At 38.7% G+C, this 23725-nt stretch overlaps 1 protein-coding gene across 1 annotated transcript in view; it reads left to right on the forward strand.

Annotated features, from left to right (window-relative positions):
- stil (STIL centriolar assembly protein) overlaps positions 1-22977 on the forward strand; it is a 40307-nt gene extending 17330 nt beyond the window's left edge. Inside the window, exons 7-17 of the mRNA XM_078407972.1 lie at positions 1126-1209; positions 1976-2062; positions 3251-3401; positions 4307-4416; positions 6621-6735; positions 7370-8458; positions 10477-10654; positions 15238-15448; positions 16833-17019; positions 20746-20996; positions 21261-22977. Of these exons, the coding sequence (XP_078264098.1) occupies positions 1126-1209; positions 1976-2062; positions 3251-3401; positions 4307-4416; positions 6621-6735; positions 7370-8458; positions 10477-10654; positions 15238-15448; positions 16833-17019; positions 20746-20996; positions 21261-22035 (3238 nt within the window). The 3' untranslated portion in view covers positions 22036-22977. The remainder of the gene's footprint in view (positions 1-1125; positions 1210-1975; positions 2063-3250; positions 3402-4306; positions 4417-6620; positions 6736-7369; positions 8459-10476; positions 10655-15237; positions 15449-16832; positions 17020-20745; positions 20997-21260) is intronic.
- The last annotated feature ends 748 nt before the right edge of the window (positions 22978-23725 follow it).

Below are 23725 nucleotides of genomic sequence, written 5' to 3' on the forward strand. Positions count from 1 at the left end.
TACTATATTCTGGGGCATTGATGATTCATTAAGGTTTGGGGGAATTGCTTATCTTAAGGTCTTAGCAGCTGTAGGCATGACTGCCAATGGAGCAGCAACAAAATCAGGAGTATTCAAGAGCCTAAAGTTAGAAGAGTGCTAGTGTTTGTGGTTGAAAGAACCTTGATATAAATGAGCAAGATGGTGTGTATCTGATATATTTAGTGCTGTGACATTTACAATAATTACTGCTTGAAATAAAAGCCCTTACAGCTGAGACATGAATGTACTAAAACCGTTTTCCCAGGAAACTATTTAAAGTAACATAATATAAAAATCACATTTTTTGTCGAAGAAACTTCATTCCTATTAGTGAACTAGTTGAATTTGCTAACTTTTATTTTTCTCAGGTTTGTTTATTAATTTAAACTGTTTGACGTTTTTTGAGGAATAGTGCCACTTTACATAAGGCTGCAGGGTTTTCCTATTTATCAGATGCAAAGATATATTATTGAACTTGCCAATGTGTAGGTGTCATTTATTTGAATAAACCTTGTTAGATTTGGCTTATCTTTGTTTACTAAAATTTTAACTGTGATGAATTTTAACTATTTTCAATGTAATGAAGCTGAATGTAATCCAAGAGGAAATTATGGCTAATAATTATGCAAACTAAAAAGCTGTTCAATGCACCTGCCACTTGTCATGCCATACTTAAGAGTGATGAATGTATCCTTGCGTCATGTCATTTTTTAATCTTTTAAATGTTGTTCATGCCAAACTGGGTTAAAAACAATCCAATGTTTAATTGATGGAGCATTATTATGAAGGATGTGGACATGTCCAATTTGATATGGGTAATTATTGCATTGCTTTAAAAAAATTAAGTTGGGCACCATTAGATTTCCTGCCATGGTTCACTGTACCTTAAATGCAAATCGGTGGAACCCACAGATATTTGTAAATGTCATTTGTACATTTAGCCCCTATTTATTTGGAGGATAGTAATGACTTTTCAGTATTTGGTATCAGTTGGGAGGTGTGATGATTATGATGATTCAACTGTTTTTAATTATAATTTATGGCTTTTTAAATGCATTTCATATTGACACCTGGTGAAAAGATCATGAATTGTTTTAATTGCAGATACCTTACAATGGATCAGACACGCAAGCTTCTATTAATACTTGAATCTGATCCAAAAGTGCTCACTTTGCCTCTTGTAGGAATGTAAGTATAATGTAAGACATGTCGAGATTTTTAAGTTCAATTTAAAATCTAGCTTATAACTCGCCTAGTGTGAAGTTTGGTAGGCTTATTTCAATACAATTGTAATGTTCCAGCAGGGAAAACAATTCTAAAAACAAGCTTCTTAACCAATGGAGTGAAAGGCCGTAGTTATACCCATCACCGACTTTAATTAAAGGAAAAGGTACTGGCAGTAGCAAGATATGAGGGACTGGAACATGTAAGCAATAAAATTAGGAGAAGGGGAAGAGAAAGATGAATTGAAGAAGTAGACAATTGCTACTTGAGGCACTGCAATGATTGTTACTGCAGATGTGGTGGGTAGGTGCTGAGCTTTTAGGTGCATGATACCATCATTGAGTTGGGAGTGAACCTATTGGCATGAGTAAACTTGGTCTTTATTCAATGGACCATTAACAGGTTTGTGCTGGGGGAGTGGTAAAATTGGAAGTTAGCTTATACTACGTTTAGTTTTAACACATATTATGCAATAGATACTATGAGATATCTAAATTCTTTCATACTAAGAATTTTTTTCTGCTATCTTCAAACAGATCTATTGAGTGAATCAAATAATTTATTTGGATTTTTAGTTTGGTGCTGCGTTCTAGGAATAATTTTCATTCAATGACCCAACATTGGCATTTTGTTGTACCAAAAATTGTTAATATAGAGTATAATCTCTGTCAATGGTGTAATTTAATATATTTGAAATGTTGCTTTAACTCTACACCTTGGTATATTACAGCTGGTTGAGTGGTGTTACTCATGTACATAACCCCCAGGTTTGGGCCTGCTGCTTGAGGTATCTTTTCAGTTCTTCGATTCATGAAAGGTGAGATTCAGTCTTTTTTGTTAAAAAAAAAAGCCTGTGATTAAAGTACAATTTAAATTTCTGTTGTAATATCACTTAAGTTTAAGATAAAATAATATTTTTATTGAATGCTGCCTTTGGTTGCCAGATTATCTATTGATTGTCACTGCATAATTCCATGTCATGTTTTGTTCCTGCTACTGATTATCATACTCCACCAGTGATGCACAATAGATATATTTACCATCAATAGGGTGGTCTGCAGCATTTGTGCCTGTGTTACTTTGATTGTGCTTCGTTGGCCCACAATCATTAACATTGACAATTATAGCAGGAGTCTGATGGACTTAATCTTACCAGCTAATGCCAGCAGTTCCACAAGGGATCCCAGCTAATCTGTTAGTTTATTTTATTGTCACGTGTACCGAGGTACAGTGAAAAGCTTTTGTGTGCTATCCAGTCAGCGGAGACAATACATAATTATAATCGGGCGATTTATAGTATAGATACATGATGAGGGAATAACGTTTAGGGCTAGGTAAAGTCCGATCAAAGATATTTCGAGGGTCACCAATGAGGTAGATAGTCGTTCAGGACTGTTCTAGTTGTGGTATCAGTTGCCTGATAACAGCTGAGAAGAAACTGTTCCTGAATCTGGAGGTGTGCATTTTCACACTTCTATACCATTTAACCAATGGGAGAGGGGAGAAGAGGGGATGGCCAGGGTGCGGCTAGTCCTTGCTGCTGGCCTTGCCGAGGCAGCATGAGGTATAAATGAAATCAATGGATTTGTATGATAATATATCCTGAATTTCTGTGCCTGGACTATCTAACAGTAAATTGCCAAATGAAAGAATTCGAAAGGTAAATCGTGTTGCGATATCCCCCATTGTGATGCTGGGGATTCTCCTCTTGCTATAGATATTTGATTATTTAATTTTAATTATTTGTGTGTTTATGTTAAGTGTTTTAATCATTTACTATTCTAGTTGATTGTGTTTGTTTCAATGTAAGAGACATTTTTAAAAAAAACTAAAATTACCATTGGCTTTTACAACTGGAGGTGGAGGCTTCTGTTGAAGGCTTTCTTGGTTGTGTAGAGACAGGGCCTCTTTAATAGCCTGGTTGATGCTCCAACTTCACTGAGAAGTTATGCCAATGTGTTGGTTGTTTCATACAATATTTTTGCAATTATTTTTTTCATTTCAGAGTTTTTGCAACTGAGCAGAAAAGTTTCCTTCTCGTTCTATACTCCCTTACGCACAGGCAGCCAGAATTCTATGAATGCCATCCCTGCAGTGAGCATCGAAAATTGAATTTCCAACTGCTCACTAGTACTGAAGTATTAAATCTTTGTACAGTAAGTACATGAGTTTGTTCAAAGAGAGGATTCAACTCCTTAACATTTGAAAATGCGTTTTTTTAATATTATAAGCTAAAATTAGACTAATAGTTTGTTTAACTAATTCTTGGTATATCCCAATCAAAACTGAAACTCACCTGGTGAGAAACTGGTACAATTGCATCGACTTTGTTTTGCACCATGCCCAATTTTAATTTCAGTTGTCCACTCAATGATGAGACAAATTGAAATATTTTCATATTTTTCATATTTCAGATACAGCGCGGAAACAGGCCTTTTCGGCCCACCCAGTGATCCCCGCACACTAACACTATCCTACACACACTAGGGACAATTTTTACATTTACCCAGTCAATTAACCTACATACCTGTACGTCTTTGGTCTTTACGTCTTGATCCTTGTTTGTCTTATGGATTTGTTTCCTTTCTTTGTTTTTGAAAAGGTGCTGTCCAAAACCTGCTCGCTCTTAGACACCACTGTTGAGCCATTTGGTTTCGACCTACAACTGTTCCCTGTCCTTCTGAAACTTTGTACTTGTTTGATTTCTACCTTTTCTCACTTCACTGTGCTGAAATGTAAATATGTTTCACTCTACAGTTCCTGATGACCTCCTGAGTAGTTCCAGCATATGCAGTTTTTTTTTCATTGTTTCAAGATGGAAGTTGTGGGAATTGATGGGCAACGTATTCTGGAATTGGAGGAGAATTTTATTTCTTTTTTCAAATGTGTGTGACACTGTTAAGGCCAGCATTTATGCATGTAAATATGAATAATTGTAGATTCTACTGTGTAACGATTCCAACGCAACTTGATTTTTCTAATAATTTAACGTCTACCTGATCACCTTAGCACTTCTTTTTCCTGGCTTAAAATTAACTGATCAATTCAACATTTTTTCCAGAGCTCCGAGTCTTCAGGAAAGCGATCAATTGAATTTGAGCTTTGTGATGGAGATAAAAGTTTAGAAAGTGATTTCTTTAAGGAGATGGTTAACAACATCGATGGAAACTCGTAAGTTTTGCTCAGTGTAATCTACACTTAAAAGTGACAGTTTGGAGGATTATTTCCATTTCGTATGAACATCAAAAGACCAACAATAAGTGCTTGAGCTGCCATCTCTCCTAGTAATCGGCTTTTCAGTAGTCTAACTTTATAACTTGATTCTATTGTACAAGGATTTTTTTTAAATGGTGTATCATGTGATTTCCCTCATTGAATAGACAATGTACTTGCAGTTTTTATAGCTTCAGCTGTGCCAACGTGGCAGAGATTGAATGTAGTGGTATCTGAGTCTTTATTAGCAAAACCCTATGCCTTGATCATGCACACATGAATCCATCCAAAGATGGACTGAGTTAACAGAAGGCTGATAATGTCCAGTTAGATGAGTAATCTGTCTTTTTTTTAAATAGTAGGTAAATTTATTATGATAAATGTTTGGTACAATCTAAATTCTGTTTGCATGGTATTGCAAGATAACGTTCATCCTTGGGTTATGGAGCCTCTTGAAAGGCCAGCGTTTATTTCCATCCCTGGTTTACCTTTTTCAAGCACTGACAGAGTTAACGTGGGGAGTTCAAGGATTTTAACCAGTGACTATGAAGAAATGGTGATAGAGTGTGCGACATGGGAGTAATCATGTTCCGATGTGTTTTTTGAGCACCTCTCCAGGAAGTATTTATAAACTGCATGGTGCATGAAAATCTATATGTGGCAACGTCTGAATAACCAGTCCTACTTTCCAGCTTTGTCCGAAGCAAGTCATCAAACCCAAATGGAATAATATTGTAACTGCACATTAGGAGGCTTTTAAGAGCTTATAGATAGGCACATGAAAGTGCAGAGAATAGATGGATATAGACCATGTACCGGCAGATGAGATCAGTTTAACCTGGCAGTATGGTTGGGGTAGACATTGGGCTGAAGGGCCCATTCCTGTGCTGTGTTTTATGTAACACGCCCTGAGTCTAAGTATGTTTATTCCAGTCTGCTCTTTTTTTTAAAGTAGAGGCCTCCTTTATTGCAAAAAACTCTCTACGCGTGTGTCTCCCAAAATTAGGCTCAATGAAACGTCTGTTTTCATCTCTGAATTTGATTCTTTTTTTCACATAGAATCATAACTCATTTTCTTAATATACATCTTTAAATTATTTGTGACCAAGATATTGTCCCCCTGTGGAGGAAAAAACTCAAACCATGAAAAATCCATTAAGCATAGAATCATCAAGTAAAAAGGTATCATTGGGTAATAGTTGGTGCTAAGGTGTCCTGAGTTCTCCATAATTAGAAAATATTTGTCATTACTCATTTGTTGAGTGCAGGCCTCCCTGGGTTACGAATGACCTGGCTTACAGAAATCAGACTTTACATAAGTTCTCCCATGCTTTTTTTTTTTCAAGCCAATAATAATTTAAATGTTTCATGGTGTTCATTAATAACTGGATACAGTATATATTCCATTAATTTAATTATGAGTAATGTTGGGTTGATGTATTGAATAAAATGAAGGAATAAAACGAGTGTATGCAGAGTGTTGTGATGAAGGTCATTACAGTAAACAGACATAGAGAATTTGGCCTACATACATTTCTCAGGAACAGAACCCTGAAGTATAATGACTTCTGTAAGATCTACGTTTAGAAAACTGTATTGATTACTGCATGTTCAAATTGGGTTCTTTATCGGCATCTTTCAGGTAAGATGTATCCTTTTTGTTAGCTGCAAGAATTATAATAATTGAAAATGAAATTTGGAACATTGGTAGCAATTAAGGCATTTTGATCATATGGGGCGGAGAGAAGTTTAAGAATGTGATCACTTATGTAAATGAATAAAATTCATTTGGTAAAAGGTATTTGGACAGCAAAATGCTATCATTTTTAAGTTCTGTTTTGGTATTTTGATTAACAAATTGTAGTTATGCAAGCATAAATAAGATTTATAAACTTTTAATAGAATTTAAAGAAATAAATGAGAATTTGTATAAATAAACCACAATGTTTAAAAAGTTTGGGGATGAGTACCTGGATATAAGAGAGGCATAAAGTGATGGACAAGATGGCCAAAAAGGCTTATTTCTCTGCAGCATGGTTTTATGATGAATTGAATTAGAGGCTGAGGTTGATGCATGTCAATGATTAAGTAGATCCATGAGTAGAAATAGCCCACTGCTGCAAACATTTGTGGTCAGTCAACTTTTATTATTTTTTTTACAGACTTGATTGTGGATTATTTTCAAACAAAGTTGCTTTTGGAGACAATGACTCTGGTGTGGAGGAAGAGGACCTCTCTCCAAGGCCAACACCAAGTCCACATCCAGTTGGACAAAAGGTCTCATTACCATATATTTGAGGGCCATTTAAGTATTTTAGAGTATATATTAATATTAATAATCAAGACTGCATGGATTATTTGAAACACAATGTTACAGCTGTCCTCGGCTTCTCCTAAATATAATTTGCGAGCAAAGTTCAGTATTACTAAGATTATTGTCTTCCCTTAGACATTTTTTTTCAAGGACTTCAGTAACTGCGGTTGATTTAAAAAGATTGATTACTGAATTTAAATCACATATTTTTGCAAAATATTTAGATCCAATCTTTTTTAATTTTCTGACACTAACTAAAGAGAAATGCTTGCAGTGAAATATTTGAAGTTTGTTCATTCCTGTATTTTAAAGAATTGGGGCTTGGACAAGTGTTCATCCGTTTTCTTTTTACCATAATTCCTTGTAATCCTGTGCAAAACATGCCTCTATGGTTGAGTAATCATACTGTAATGTGCTGTAAATTGCTGTACAATTTAACTTATGATTTTTAACTGGCACTGTATAACTTATCCTTGCATATTCTGTTAACAATTTGGACTACAGGTTTAGTTTCTGTCTTAGAAAAAAAAATTCTGCATTGAATTTCTCAGCTTCAAACAAACCTCAACTTATTAATTTAATATTCTTTTACCTTAGTTTCCAAGAATTTATCCGTCTGTACCTGAGCTCTCGCTTGTATTTGATGGAAGTTTTATAGCCTCAAAAAATGCTCCAACAGGACTACAACTAAATAAGTCTTTCCTAATGAAGTCACAACAGACAGTCAGAATATGTGAAACATCTGGAAACATTAACTCAACAAAACAATATTCTGAAAATGAACAGCCTGGACTGGCATGCCAAGATATATCTCCTACTTTAAAACAAAATGTGACCCTTTCTTATGGTCCTGCACTATCACTTAAGTCTGGTAAAGAAAAATCGGCACTCAAGTATCGGAAAGGAGATCATTTTGTGAAGAACAGTTCTGGATCATCCTCATCTTCTTCCTCTACTCCGCCAAATGGGCCATCACCTGATACTTCCATAGACCAGCCTCAAATGGGTGTTCCAACTGAAATAGTTGGTTCAAAGAAAAACATTGTTTTTGGTAAAGGAGTTTCTCCTAGAGGTCATCAATCTATATCCAACTCAAAACAGCCCCAAGAACTATCATCATCTCCCAACAAGTCCAGCAGGCATTCACATCAGCACTCTCTTAGCTTTCCTCCTCCTCCATCTGAAATACAATTGTTGGGACATCCAGCACATTTTCACACCATGTATCCAAATAGATATTGTAACTGTTGCCAACATCATGGTCCCTGCTGTGGATCTTCACTGACTTCTAATTGGCAAGGAAGTATTCCTGCTTTTGGTTCCAAAGGTGTCCACTCGTCTAATTGTCATGACTGTAGCACTGGAACATGCCAACAAACTCTGGGATATTTATCAAATTCTCATTGTAGTGCCCTGTGTTTGAATGCCAGTGCAATAAACCAGTGTTTACCTGGACAGAGAGAGAGTGCTTCCCCTCCAAACAGCAGTTTAATAAAATCACCTGGAGGCTCCCACACCTCACCATCAAATTGGTGTAAAATGTGTGTAGGACCATCAACGGGTTTGCACGTTCCACTGAACAGACTGGAGCATGACCGAGAGGGAGTTGGAACAATGGGATTGCCTGTTGATGCTTATAAGATTCTCGTGGAACAGGATAAACAACTAAAACTCCTGCAGGCTCAGGTAAATAATGACAAAAAAATCCTTACTATTGTCTCCTTTCCCCTTTTATGTAACCATTGTATAATGCTGCCACCATACATGAGCAACAATTCTTATCTGTGTTAATCTTGTGCATTATAATCAACTTTGGGCAAGAAGCTGTTTTAAGAATATTACAAAACAAGATCATGTCACTTAGTCCATTAAGTCTGCCATTGCCATTCCATATGGTTATAGCTGATTGTCCCCAGATTTTGTCTCCTGTACATTCCCCAATGAAAATGAAGGTTTCAGCACCATTTTAAACATATAAACACTAGAAAGATGCAAAGAATTAGCTTCATATATGCCTGAAATCTTGATAATTAACTTGAGAAAAATGTAATTTATAGCTTTGCACTAATTTTAAAACTCAGCAAACAACCTTTTTGATTTTATGAATCGGGAACATATTTTAATTTGGTGTGTTTGTGCATATAGTAGGCCAGATTATACAGCATTCCTCAGACTATATTACATTAGCACCACGTTACAATAGCCATGTTATTTCACATTCTCCCAGAAATTCCTTTTGTTCCAGCCATTGATCTCCCCAACTTTCTCTGCTATCTGGATTAACTTGTTTCTCTCTTTCTCAGTTCTGATGAAGGATCGCAAACTGTTTCTCGTCTTGTTAATGATGCCTGACCTGAGTTTTTGCAGTATTTTCTGTTTTTATTTCAGATTACCAGCATCTGCAGTGCTTTTTTTAATTCTCATTGACAATCAGAGCACTGCTGTGAGTGAGCAAATTTAGTTGGTTCATTACATGTTAGTGGAGTGGAAAAAGTGCACGTCTCAGATTTAGTACTTGGCAGACTATTTAGTTCGTACAATAGAAAGCTTCATAAATGTTTGCTCCCAATATCTCATTGATTTTATTTAGTTACATGTTAAAATAGAATTTTCTTTGCTTTCTCTGTTAAATATGTAATATTTATTTCACAGCACAAATTCTTGTTTCCTTGTTATAGTTGCAGGAAGTTGGCTTTAATCTGCCTCCCTCCTGTGGTGCATTTGTATTTCTTGCTATCTGTATCAAACAGGTATTACACCCACAGAGCCAATTGTTCTGTCAATTGCCAAGTATTCAATGGGCAACCCATAAGGTGCCAGGTGTTCATTATAGCATGCTGTGAGATCTCCATCATGGATCTCGCAGCACAATTCAAAGAGCTGGACAGTCCTACTAATGTTCCCACTTAGAAACATAGGTGCAGGAGTAGGCCCTTCGAGCCTGCACCGCCATTCAATATGATCATGGCTGATCATCCAGCTCAGTAGCCTGTACCTGCCTTCTCTCCATACCCCCTGATCCCTTTAGCAAAAAGGGCCACATCTAACTCCCTCTTAAATATAGCCAATGAACTGGCCTCAACTACCTTCTGTGGCAGAGAATTCCACAGACTCGCCACTCTCTGTGTGAAGAAATGTTTTCTCATCTCGGTCCTAAAAGACTTCCCCCTTATCCTTAAGCTGTGACCCCTGGTTTTGGACTCCCCCAACATCGGGAACAATCTTCCCGCATCCCACTTTAGAGATACAGCATGGACACAGGCCCTTTGGCCCACCGAGACTGCCGGTCAGCGATTGCACACTAATATCCTACACACTAGGGATAATTTACAACTTGCAGAAACCAATTAACGTACAAACCTGTACGTCTTTGAAATGTGGGAGGAAACTGGAGCACCCGGGGAAAACCCAGGCGGTCACAGGGAGAACATACAAACTCCGTACAGATAGCACCTGTCGTCGAGACCTGGGTCTCTAGTATCCTGGTATTCCTGTAATCCTGGAAAGGCCGCAACTCTACTGCTGTACTGCCCTAATGTTTACACAATGGTACCGTTTGACCTAAATTACTCAAATGGATGAATGACTTTGGGTTTTTTAATAGGATTTTGCAATATTTAATTTCGCCATTTTTTTTAACATTTGAAGTTTAAGGAGACTCAATGGGTTATTTGCATTGTCAATGTGTATTTTGTTACATGCAGATACAGCAACTATTGGACACACAACATTGTGGTGCATCAACCCCAGTGACCACTTGCCCTTCAAAAACTGTTGAACCTACACTGCATCCAGAAAGAAAAGTGGGATTTGGTGCAATGGAAACCCAGATATCTCCTGGATTTCATATGAAAAAAAGTGTTAGCGTTGCAGTGAGCACAGGTGAGAGACATTATATATGTAACATACTTTAAATAGTACGGTTTTTATTTTGTGCAATATGTTTTTCATACAATTGGATATTTAGTAGTCTAATCTAATTGAGGGCTGATGTCTGCTCCATCAGAAAGATTTAGAGTCTTCTCTTACAGCATATCGGATGGCTGATGGTCAGTGTGGATTTGAGTGAAAGAGTCTTTTTCTACGCTGTATCTTACCTGGAGAAAGCAGTCCTTGGATAAAATGTTTTCTCTTGTTTATGGAGTCTACCATTTCAGTAACCAAAGGATAAAAGAGCTATATAATTAGTAACTGGGGAAATTCCATGCTTAACAGTTACTGTTTGGTGTGGATTTGAAAATGAAATTCAATGGTTTGGGTTTTCTTAAATGAAAACGCTCTCTTTGCATCTGTAAATTCTATCTAACCTATTTTTATTTTAGGTTGCTGAATGCAAATTAAAATGAATATTACTTCATTACACTGAAATTAGCTCATCTTTTTAGGCATTCTTCAGATTACGGAATACTCTGTTAAATATAAAGAGCGTGGTTAAGATTCGTAATATGAAGCATCACAGAAAGGTTCCTTTAGCCTATCTAGTCCTCGCCAACTAGAGGTTTCCCGGTTCACTCTATGCGGTCTGCTACACCATCACTCTTGTACAGTAGGTCCGTAGGTCCTTTAGGGTCCTCATCCAGTTTGACAGATCCACTTCAGATTATCCTGCACCCTCCATGCTATTTCCTCTCGCCCGCTATTACTGCACCTCGTGGTTTGCTATTGCTCTGGCTTTATAACCGATTCATATTTCAAATTGCTCTTCAACCTACATTTCTTCAATTGCCCAGTCCACTTCCAAATACATTTCCCTCCCTGCTTCATCCGAGGCCTTTTGCTATTGCAAAGTTTTGTTTCGCTGCCACTATGCTCTGTCCAGTTTGCTTGTGATTCACCCTACATGGTCCACCCTGTCCTCTCCCTTTCAGTTCTGCGTGCGCTCCATCCTGCGAGGCGTGTACTGCGTTTGCCAGACTATTATAATGTACTTCTGCTTTTATTTGCCTGGTCCACTGACGCTTCATGGTGCCAGGACAACATCCACTTTGCTTCTGCTTCACCCTGCTGTGTGTATAACCTGTTGCGTTTGACGGTCCTCAACAACCCTCTGGCTGTTTAATGTCGCTTTATTCTTGATTAGTCACCCCTTTGTTCTGTCAATCTTTACTCCTTGTTCACCGTCCACAGTCCACTACGCCTTCACCCATGTAGGTTGTTTGATCTTCACCCTGGTGGGTCTGCAACCAGTGTGCCGTATCCACTGTGGATTATCCCATGCTCCCCGCACATCTCTTCCTGCCACCCACTCTGTGATTAGTACGGGTGTCAGAGGTTATGGGGAGAAGGCAGGAGAATGGGGTTAGGAGGGAGCGATAGATCAGCCATGATTGAATGGCGGAGTAGACTTGATGGGCCGAATGGCCTAATTCTACTCATTCCTTATGACCTATTACTACTATGGCTCACACTTGTTTCATTCTGCTTTCTCAGCCTGTTCAAATATTTCAAATTGCCTGGTGAACTGACTCTTTATAATATTTTCATTGCCCAATTCTATTCCAATCCCCCTACTCTCCTTGTTCCACCCCAACGTCTTTTTTCGTTGTAAACGTTGATTTGCAGCAACTTTGCTCTGTCCCGTTTGCTTGTAATTCGCCCAAAACAGACTACCTTGTCCTGCTTCCTCTTGGGTCAACTTGCACCCTGCCCTGCTGTCACCTTTTTGGGTCCACTTGCTTCCCACCCTGCCATCTCCCTGTCACCTCCGCTTGTGCCTTGTCTAGTCATGTGTGCACCGAGTTGGCCAGAGTTCGTACAATTTACCTGTCATTGCGTGTTTAATTTCAAAATATAATTTATTCACAAGATATTTCAAAATGTATAAATGCAGAGTATTCAAGTTATTCTGTAATTCACATGGAACATTTTAAAAGTTTGTTAGGATTTAATATAAATTAACACTCATATCTGTACCCTGGTAAGTCTGCTTCATGCTGTGGGCTGATTCCCATTTGTTGCACTCACTCTTCGTTCACCTTGGTCTGCTCCTACTTCCCCTTACCTGGTACTCTGTCCATCCCTGCTCCTGGTTCACCTGCACAGCCTAATACCACATCACCCTTGTAGCTTTTCCTTGAGTTTCAACCTGCTTAGTCCACCCCAAGTTTGCTTGATCTATTCCAAATTATCCTGACCCATCCACACTTCTTCCTCTTGTCCCTACATTCTTATCACCCCCTTACATTCTCCTACTCATCTACACACTGGAAGCAATTTATAATGGCTGATTAATTTGCCAATCCTGTGATACAAGTTTCCTCTGGGTTCTCTGTTTTTTTTTCACATATCCTGAAAACACGATGATAACTTGCAATCTCTACTTGCAAGGTCAGGATTGAACCAAGGTCTTTGTTGCTTCGAAGTAGTGATTCTACTGACTACTTCACTATCCTGCACACTTTTTTCAGAATTCTGTGTCTTTACATTTACAGTTCTAATTGCTATTGCACAATGTTCCAGATTTGCAAATCAATGAAACTATTTAAGAGGTCTTGTCAGAGGAAAGAATCCTGGTGAACAACTTTCATAATTCAGGGCACTTTAGCCTTGAGAGATGTGGCAATGAGAGACATAAAATGATGCACAACAGGTTTGGGAAGGTGAAGTCAAAGTTATATCTTTGTACATAAGCTGGCACCACCAGAGGAAAGAATTCAGTTTTGTATGGAGAATCTATATCGCCTTTTATTTGTTGTAGATGATCAACAGTTAGTTCAGATTATCTGTTATAGAGGCTTGACTGTAGCAAGAGTGAACTTCAATAGAAGTAGAAGCAACAAAATTGGATTGGCATAGGTATAGGATTAAAATATATCTTTTTATTGAAACTAAGCTGTTACTTATGAGCCTTAAAAAATGCTAACATATAACAATCTAATGATGGCTAAATGAAAGTACGAATTGCACTAAATCCCAAATGTTCTTGCTGTTAAAATACGCCCTTCCCATCCTTGGATTTCCCTCTTGCCTTTTTGTGCTAAGCAATTCTGGTATAACATATAACATATAACATATAACAACTACAGCATGGAAACAGGCCTGTCTGGCCCTACCAGTCCACGCAGACCATTCTCCCTGACCTAGTCTCATCTACCTGCACTCAGACCATAACCCTCTAATCCCCTCCTATCCATATACCTATCCAATTTACTCTTAAATAATAAAATCGAGCCAGCCTCCACCACTTCCACCGGAAGCCCATTCCATACAGCCACCACCCTCTGAGTAAAGAAGTTCCCCCTCATGTTACCCCTAAACCTTTGTCCCTCAATTCTGAAGCTATGTCCCCTTGTTGGAATCTTCCCCACTCTCAAAGGGAAAAGCCTACCCACGTCAACTCTGTCCGTCCCTCTCAAAATTTTAAAAACCTCTATCAAGTCCCCCCTCAACCTTCTACGCTCCAAAGAATAAAGACCCAACCTATTCAACCTCTCTCTGTAGCCTAAGTGCTGAAACCCAGGCAACATTCTAGTAAATCTCCTCTGTACCCTCTCCATTTTGTCGACATCCTTCCTATAATTTGGTGACCAGAACTGCACACCATACTCCAGATTCGGCCTCACCAATGCCCTGTACAATTTTAACATTACATCCCAACTTCTATACTCGATGCTCTGATTTATAAAGGCAAGCATACCAAACGCCTTCTTCACCACCCTATCCACATGAGATTCCACCTTCAGGGAACAATGCACAGTTATTCCCAGATCCCTCTGTTCCACTGCATTCCTCAATTCCCTACCATTTACCCTGTACGTCCTATTTTGATTTGTCCTACCAAAATGCAGCACCTCACACTTATCAGCAACATCTTGCCAACATCTTGCAGTTCACTACCATTGCTAGTATGACAACCCATTGTGTCCTTTAAAGACATTCTCCTTTTAAAAACATGAATTAACCTAAGGCAACACTATAGCGTGGTTTCCACTAGGTGCCTTTTCATGTATTCTAAGCTAACGTAATTTTAGGTCTTATCATTCAAAGAGTGTGTGACATATTAGTTAATGTTGAATGATGCTTTTGAGGTGTCCTCCCTTAAACCAAGACCAAATCTGCTTGTTATAGACAATAGACAATAGGTGCAGGAGTAGGCCATTCAGCCCTTCGAGCCAGCACCGCCATTCAATGCGATCATGGTGGATCACTCAATCAGTACCCCGTTCCTGCCTTCTCCCCATACCCCCTCACTCCGCTATCCTTAAGAGCTCTATCCAGCTCTCTCTTGAAAGCATCCAACGAACTGGCCTCCACTGCCTTCTGAGGCAGAGAATTCCACACCATCACCACTCTCTGACTGAAAAAGTTCTTCCTCATCTCCGTTCTAAATGGCCTACCCCTTATTCTTAAACTGTTATGGTAGTTTACATGAAGATTCATGGTGTTGTGATGCTAGTAATTGTGCTAAGTAGAACCTCAGGAAAACAGAAATATATTGTATCTTTATATTGTACATTCATTACTAGGTGCCAGTTTGTTCTGGAGTCCTGAGAAACAAGAGGCGTACCAGTTAAATGACTCTGAATCATACACTGAAGAAATGATTGCGTCTATAACAACCAAGGATACCAGCCACACCAGTATTGCCTCTTCACTGAATGAAGTGGACATTCACAGCTTTGTGGAGGACAGTCATGTTGCAACAAATACATCTGGCCAAGCTACTGATATTCAGAAGTAAGATTGTAATAAAGACTATTTAACTTACTAATAGTTGTAAATAACACTTCGGGCATCAGATGTGATTTCATTGCCAAATAAATTTACATCAGGAAAAATGAATAATTAAAATATGGATACAGGCCAAAATTGTAATTAAAATTTAAACTGAAAAATCTATTTTTGAACTGTATGATAAAGTTAATGCCTAGTGAAACAAATTTACCATGGGTTAAACTGAAGATTTTTTATTTCAAGAAAAGTAATGTAAATACATTTTTAGGCAAGCATAGCGGTGGTTTTACTGATTTGTCTGCTTTGTAAGCTTTTGTTGCTTTTGCTTGGCACAAGGGAAATCAACAATCCTTTTAAATCGCTTACATTCTGTATTTGCTGTTGAACTAAAATTATAGCATTTGAAGTGAGGTTTGCAACAATTAGTCATTGAAGCAATCATAATAGAATCGGTCATTTTAGGTTTGTTTCTGATGGTCTAAAATATCTTTAATCTGGATTGGGGATTTTGGGACAATGTGACATGTAATTTGATGTTCTGTCCTGGTGACAGTTGACGATATTCTTTGTGTACCTCCTATAAATGCATTCATTTTCATTGTAATTGAAGAATTCTTGCGTAATATAACAGGACTACATTCAAATCCATTTGCATCCCAAGTTATGTAGAAAATTAATACTGAGGAGAAAAAGTGGAAAAGGGGCATTTATTGGTCTTGGGCCCAAGTGGTCCTGACTGTTAACTTTGGACATTCATGTGAGACAGCCAGAGCAGTAACTTGAATGTGGGAAATAAACTATCTTCCCATTTTCATCTTTGATTTAAAAAAACATCAACTTCCAGACTGTGACATTAACTGTAAGATGCTCGTGCATTCCACTCTGGAAAACTAGAATGACAATTGAATCTTGTCTGGATGTACATGGAAGGGACAATGCATCAGTATTAATTTTATTCATTATTATACTGCTCCTTCCAAAAACAACTTTCCAACTTTTTTAATGAAAACTAAATAATAATATTGTCATCATGATAATGTGTGGTCATTTGATGTTTGATATGGGGTACATTAGCAATGCAGGGAAATGCTGAAATTAAATTGCGGAAACTATTGTTTGGGGTATTGCAAAAGGACTATGACTTATCAAAATGTCAACTTAGCAATTTGTATAGTGTATAGACATTAGTACCGGAAGGCTTCTTCGCATTTGCCTCTGAACTCTGACCTGTCAGATCTGGAATGGTTGGCAAATTGATGCTGACTTTTTCAATTTAAGGTTTTATTTTGAATATGTCTACACCACTAGTATTAATAATTTTACAGATTATCTTGGATATTGTCAGTTTTTTGCTATGTTTCTAATCTTTCTGTTTACCTCTTAACAGTAAAACTGAATGTTCAAAGTACTGCTGGGATCGTGATATAAGTTTACAGAGCCCAGTGCTTGGTGAGAGTGCAAGTATGCATTTGAAAACTAGCCAATCTGATGTACTATGTAACGTTGTTAATAAAGAAACTGAGGAGCACACCACAGAATCGCATAATGAGCAGTTTTTTTACCAGAATTTAATGGTAAGTGTTCAATTAGATTTTATCTGTTGCTTTTCTTAATGGAATGCTTGGATTTTTCACTACATTCTATCTTTTGAAAAGTATTATTTTTTGCTAACAATATTAATGTGCCAGTAACTGTTGTGTATCCAAGTGACCAGTGCTCCATAATTACTTTGTATGAACCAGCCAATGTTGGTCTTTGAGAGATACAGCACGAAACCAAGTTTGTTGGCCCACTGAGTCCATGCCAAACCATCAACTTCCCACTTTCACGGTAATTCTACCCACCATTTTAATCCTCCCCACAGTTCCATCAACTCGTCCTCGGATTCCACCGCATATCTGCAATTTATAGCAACAATTTACATGTTTTTGGAATGTGGACCAAAACCTGAGCATCCAGGGGAAACCCTATCTAATCACAGGAAGAAAGTGCGATCTCTGTACATTTGTTGGGGAATTTAGATTTAGATCTGTAATATTTTGAATAGCATTGGGAATAATTTATTTCTCATTTTATATAACTCTTATTTCCTTACAATATTGGAAGACATTTAGCCCATCAAGTCCTTGTTAATTCTCAGCATTCCCAACAATTCAGTTTCACTTTTTTTTTAAACCATGTAGTTTATCCTTTCATACATGCCCATTAATGCCACCCCATCCCAAATTCTCTTCCACAATCTGTTAATGCTAGATGTAATTCATAGTAGCTAATTAATAGCCAGCATGTTGGGATGCGAGAAGAAATCTGAGAAAAACCAGAAATCAGAGACCCGATATATATTGATGGTGCTAAAGTACAGATGGTTGATAGTTTCAAGTTCTTGGGAATAAGTATCACCAGCATTTTGTCCTTGACCAGCCACATTTGAAGCAATGGCCGAGAAGGCACACCAACCTTCGAAGGCTTGGGAAGTTTGGCATGTCCACAACTACCCTCACCAGCTTCTACAGATGTGCCGTAGAAAGCATTTTATCGGGATGCATCGCAGCAAGGTTTGGGAACAGCTCCATCCAAGACAGTAAGAAATTGCAGCGAGTTGTGTGATGCAGCCCAGTCCATGCAAACCAACCTCCCTTCCATTGACTATCTACACTTCGCGCTACTTCAGCAAGCCCACAAACATTATTAATGATCAGCCTCAGTCCTGTCACTCCTCCCTTCTCCCATCAGGTGAGAAGTAAAGATGTTTGAAAACGCATACCTCCACATTCAGAAACCATTTCTTCCCAGCTGTTATTAGGCAACTGAACCGCTCTCTCACCAGCTAGAGTGGTCATTGGAGACTTTTGAGCTATCTTTATTCAGACTTTACTTGACTTTATCCTGCACTAAGCATATTACCCTTTATCCTGCATCTGTGTACTGTGAATGGCTTGAGTGTAATCATGCATGTTGTTTCGCTGACTGGATAGCACATAACAACAGAGCTTTGCATTGTACCTCGGTACACACGACAATAATAAATTAAACTTGGGGGAACATGCAGTTGCAAGGAATGGGTACAAACCTCGCATGTGCAGAAATTCAGGATCAAACCTGGAGTTGTTGAGCACATGACTTGGTTCCCGTCTTGTTCACTGGTTTAAAAAGGGGGCAGGGAATTGCACTGTGGTGGGTGATGTTTTTTTGGATCAACCATTTGCTTTTTCTAAAATGCCAGCTGTAGGAGCCATTTGTGTTTACTAGCTATCTTAACATATTATATTATTTTGTATCCTGTTGTATTATTTTTGGACACTTGGGGGTTGTCATGAGATGAATACTAGGCTTGCATATATGGGCATATGTGCATTTATGTAACAGGTATAACAGAGCTTTATTTGTCCTTCGGTACCGAAGTACCGAACGAAACTACATAGCAGTCATAGAAAAAAAAAGAACACAAGACACATAACCCCAACACAAACGTCCATCACAGTGACTCCAAACACCCCCTCACTGTGATGGAGGCAACAAAACTTCCACTCTCTTCCCCACGCCCACGGACAGACAGCTCGTCCCCGACCGACCCGCACAGTCCCCGCACCGGGCGCTGAAACGTCTCGCGGCCGAACCGGGCGATGAAAGGCCCGCGACCAAGCCTTGCGCAGCTAAGTCCCGTGGTCGAGCCGCACCGGGCGATGTCAAGTCCGCAGCCGAGCCGCACCAGCGATGAAAAGCCCCGCGGCCGAGCTGCACCGGGCGATGTTAAGCCCCGCGGCCGAGCTGCACCGGGCGATGTTAAGCCCCGCGGCCGAGCCGCACCGGGCGATGTTAAGCCCCGCAGCCGAGCTGCACCAGCGGTGAAAAGCCCCGCAGCCGAGCTGCACCGGGCGATGTTAAGCCCCGCGGCCGAGCCGCACCGGGCGATGTTAAGCCCCGCAGCCGAGCTGCACCAGCGGTGAAAAGCCCCGCAGCCGAGCTGCACCGGGCGATGTTAAGCCCCGCGGCCGAGCCGCACCGGGCGATGTTAAGCCCCGCAGCCGAGCTGCACCAGCGGTGAAAAGTCCCGCAGCCGAGCTGCACCGGGCGATGTTAAGCCCCGCAGCCGAGCTGCACCGGGCGATGTTAAGCCCTGCAGCCGAGCTGCACCGGGCGATGTTAAGCCCCGCAGCCGAGCTGCACCGGGCGATGTTAAGCCCCGCAGCCGAGCTGCACCGGGCACTGTTAAGTCCAGCGGCCAAGCCGCACCGGGATGTAAAGTCCAGCGGCCAAGCCGCACCGGGCGATGTTGGGCCCCGTCGAGCCGCACCCCGCGCCGTGAGGAAGAGAAAAGTTCCCCCCACCCCCCCCCACACACCCACCCACACCACCACCCCCTCCCACACATACACAACCAAAAAAATATATATAAAAACCATCCCAACACCGACACACAACAAAAAAAAGGGGGGAAAAAGACGGACAGACTGCTAGTCAGCCGCTGCCGTTAGGCGCCGCCACGTGATGGGAGGAGACAGAATTATGAGTATAATTGGAAATTCACTTGCGTAATGCTTCAGACACTAAGGAGCGACGTTAAGATATTAGTTCTTACCAAATTACGTTAAGATATTAGTTCTTACCAAATTATATGACGGGAGATATACTAATCTGTTTGTATTACTGAAATGCCATGAAGATCTCTGCGTCAAGAAATATCACTCCACTCCTTCGTCATACGGTAAGCTTAAGGACTTTATTGGGAAGACTAAAGCTGCCGCTATACCAGTTTTTATCTGAATGCCAGTGACTGGCATGTTCTCTCACCAAGGCTGGAGGTCCAGTTGTATCAGTCAATAATTATAATCATGCATGCTTAAGATTAAATCTGAAATGATTAGATATCTTTCCGAAGAAGCTAGAATTATACATTTAAGTGCAAAGTTGGTATTTTAAGTATCGGAGGCATGTGAGGCTACATTTTGTGAAAATTCATTTATTATATTAGGATAACACTTATTCAGTTATGGAAAGTTTGCTTAGTAGAATTTGTTTTCTATATAATTCTCTCCTTATAGCAGAAATGGAGCTGAATAGCCAAATTTTATTGGGATGTTTGAAATTTAAACAGTGCCTTTTGTTTTTGTAAAAGAAAATAAGTAAATTACTTCAGCACCCTTTTCTCCAAGTTACAATTAAGCAAGTGTTAAAATTATTATAACATGTGGACACAAAACAATGCAATGAAATCAGTATTAAGATGTCTAGGCAGCTTGTAACAATACAAAGGGCATTGCAAAATAGTTATCTGAATGAAAGTTTTCTTTTTCTATAAGGGCCAGGTGAACCAACTCATAGAATCCTGTAATTTAAAAGAAGATCAGGAAATACAGAACAAAGATGCCAGATTAGAATCCTCTCCACAAAATGCTGACAGAAGCAGGAAGCATCATCACCTCCAGAACTGTCAGAGGGATGAAAATGATGTACTGAATGCTACCCTGAAACAGCTTAAGAAAATGGGAGTGAAAATTGATCTTGAATCTTCCAATGTCATCAAGACCAAGAGCAAAGTTGAAAATGCAAGGTATTGGCAATTAATTGTGAGAATGAAGAAATCTATTTTTATTTTTAAAAAGTGTTTTTTGTTTGGATGATGGCATCCTTTCCCCAAAGTAAGAAGCTGTGTTCCAGAGAATGCAAGGAAAGTTCTACCTGACCTCAAACTAATTTATGCCTAAAGTCGCCAAAGAAATAATATTTGTTAGCGTGCATGACAATTACAGTTTTATCTGAAATACATGCAATAATGTTTATGAATATGTAACAACTTTGTTTCCTTGTTCTGAAGCACATTGGCTCGCATAAACCCGGAAGCTGTTATTCCAAGGCTGAACTACATGTCATTTGTCAACGTTGGCACAAGTGGATTTGGAACGAGTGGAGTTGACCTTAGCATGGAAGCCAATGCTATTGCTCTGAAGTACCTGAATGATGCTCAGCTGTCCCAGATGTCTCTCAGCAGGCTTAACAGTAATAATGAATCCACATCCCTAAATGGTCTATTAGAATTGAACACTGATAGGAGCATGGTAGGTCTGAGCTTGATTTCGCCCAGTAATATGTCGTTTGCCACACGCAAATACATGAAGAGATATGGACTTGTGGAGGATTGCTATAGCAGTGATGATGAAGAATTGCCAGATACTGGCGTTCAGACCATAAAAGCTGATTCAGAAATTATTTCCTTTGGAAAAGAAAGAAATGAAAAAATAGTTGAAAGACAAATGAAGACTAAGAAATGCAGTGCTTCTCAGTCTCCCTCAAAGCTGGATGGGAATATCCTAAGAAACATTACCAATGAAGTTACTTCCTCAATACCGCAGAATATGAATGCTCGGGGTCAAGACGATCAGCAGATTTTAAAGAATTCAAAACCAAAAATTAAGATGGTTGCTGAAGAAATTGGTTACACTGAGCATTCTGACAAAGAAAATGAAATTCAAGACTTTTCTCAAAAGTTTATAACAAATGCTCCTGAAAAGAAAAGAGTAACAGAAAGCAGTGATACAATGTGTAACATTCTGGATGTAAATAGGCTCCGACAACTACCTAAACTATTTTAACTGATTCGTAGCATAGATATTATCCATGCTTCTCGATACAGATTTTTTGTAAGCAGTATGATATTTTACATCAGTAAGTTAAATAATGTAATGTTTTATTGTGACGGTCAATTGAAATCATCGTCATTTGGTTCAAGGCTGCAACAAATTATCAATTGTCTTAACTACATGACAAAGTTATTTGTAAATGTTTTATGTGGCTAATGCTGGATTCATTATGAGTCATGCAATTGTTTTCATTGGCAAATGTTTTGTGATATGACAGTCTTAGAATTACAATCGAATGATAACTGCACAAGCAAGTATACTCATTCTGGCCTTCAAACAATTAGCTACCACAATCAATAAACCTGTAGCTCATATTTAGAATCAAGCTCGTTTCCTTAGTTTTCGTTATTAATCAAACATTCCTAATAGCCATCTTTGTTCTAAGTTGATATTTGCATCTTGTCATCTATTGGGACAATAATGAGAAATGGTTTGTCTTTTTGAGCTGAATGCTTTCAAAATTTAATGGTCTAGAAAATTTCACTTCTGCTTCATTTCTTTTGGTGAGTGCTTTTAATGATTAGTTTTCAAACATTCATAATCTGGAAATTCCAATTTAGTGTGAAGTATCAAAGTGTGTTCTAATGTTTCAACAATATTCAGTGAGGGGAAGGGTGTCATCTGTTGGGTGGGCTATAAGCAAATAGAAGATGGAGCTTGGGGTGGGAAAGTATAGGGAAATCATAAAAATCTAAAAATGGTATAGATGCAATGAGAAAGATTGTGCTAGTTCCACTGTCCAATCCCTTTCAAAAAACAGGTTTTTCTCTACTGATTCTTTAGATTTGTAATTTTTCACACAGGAAAATCGTTTACAGATATTTTAGATATATTGATTTTTATTTTCTAAGCTGTTTACAAGTGTTTCTTTTTGAAATGTGATCTGTTGTCATCTTGCCATTAATGTCATTCAATATGTGGCTTTTGCACAGTTTTTGACTATTTAATTACTTTTTTGTGAACAGTTTATAAATAAAACACTAGCACAATCTCTTCATCTGTTGCTTTATTTTGAGGTATTCAACACTCAGTGCATTTTGTAGTTGAAGTTTACATTCATTTTTGACCACCTCAGTAGATTCCTCGCCTATAGAATATTCAGTATTCTTAGTTTAGCTGAATCACTATTTTAGTAATTCAACATACAGAATTAAACCAAAAGTAACAATTCTATGTTCACAATTTTAATGTTTATCGATTATGATAAACGATAAATCCAAGTTTATCACTTGGATAATTAAAAACTGTTCAATTGGAAGTAAACTTTAAAAAATCATAACGAAGTAAACATTTTTTTTAAAAACAAGAACTGCCCCCCAATGTTACAAGAGTAACTTAATCTCCAGTGGAAATGTGGTCGGATTGATGAAATGGTTGCCAATTGCTGAGCTGTTCATCTTCCACCATCCTTCTTCCTCATAACGTTGCCACTTTGGCATTGAGAAGTTAAATTCTTAAAATTCTGTAAATCGGCATGGTTGAGTGGTGAGGTGCTTTTGGGTGAGCAAGATCCCAGCCCTTGCTGGCATTTGCTGAAAAGTTGGTAGGTTTGAAGCCGGAGTGAATGTAGAGGTATTGTAGGCAAATAATTTGCATACTATCATGTTTCCATTAATATTTTTATTTAAAATTTCTAGTTTCG

Source organism: Rhinoraja longicauda, chromosome 11 (genome assembly GCF_053455715.1).
Source record: "Rhinoraja longicauda isolate Sanriku21f chromosome 11, sRhiLon1.1, whole genome shotgun sequence".
Classification (NCBI taxonomy): domain Eukaryota; kingdom Metazoa; phylum Chordata; class Chondrichthyes; order Rajiformes; family Arhynchobatidae; genus Rhinoraja; species Rhinoraja longicauda.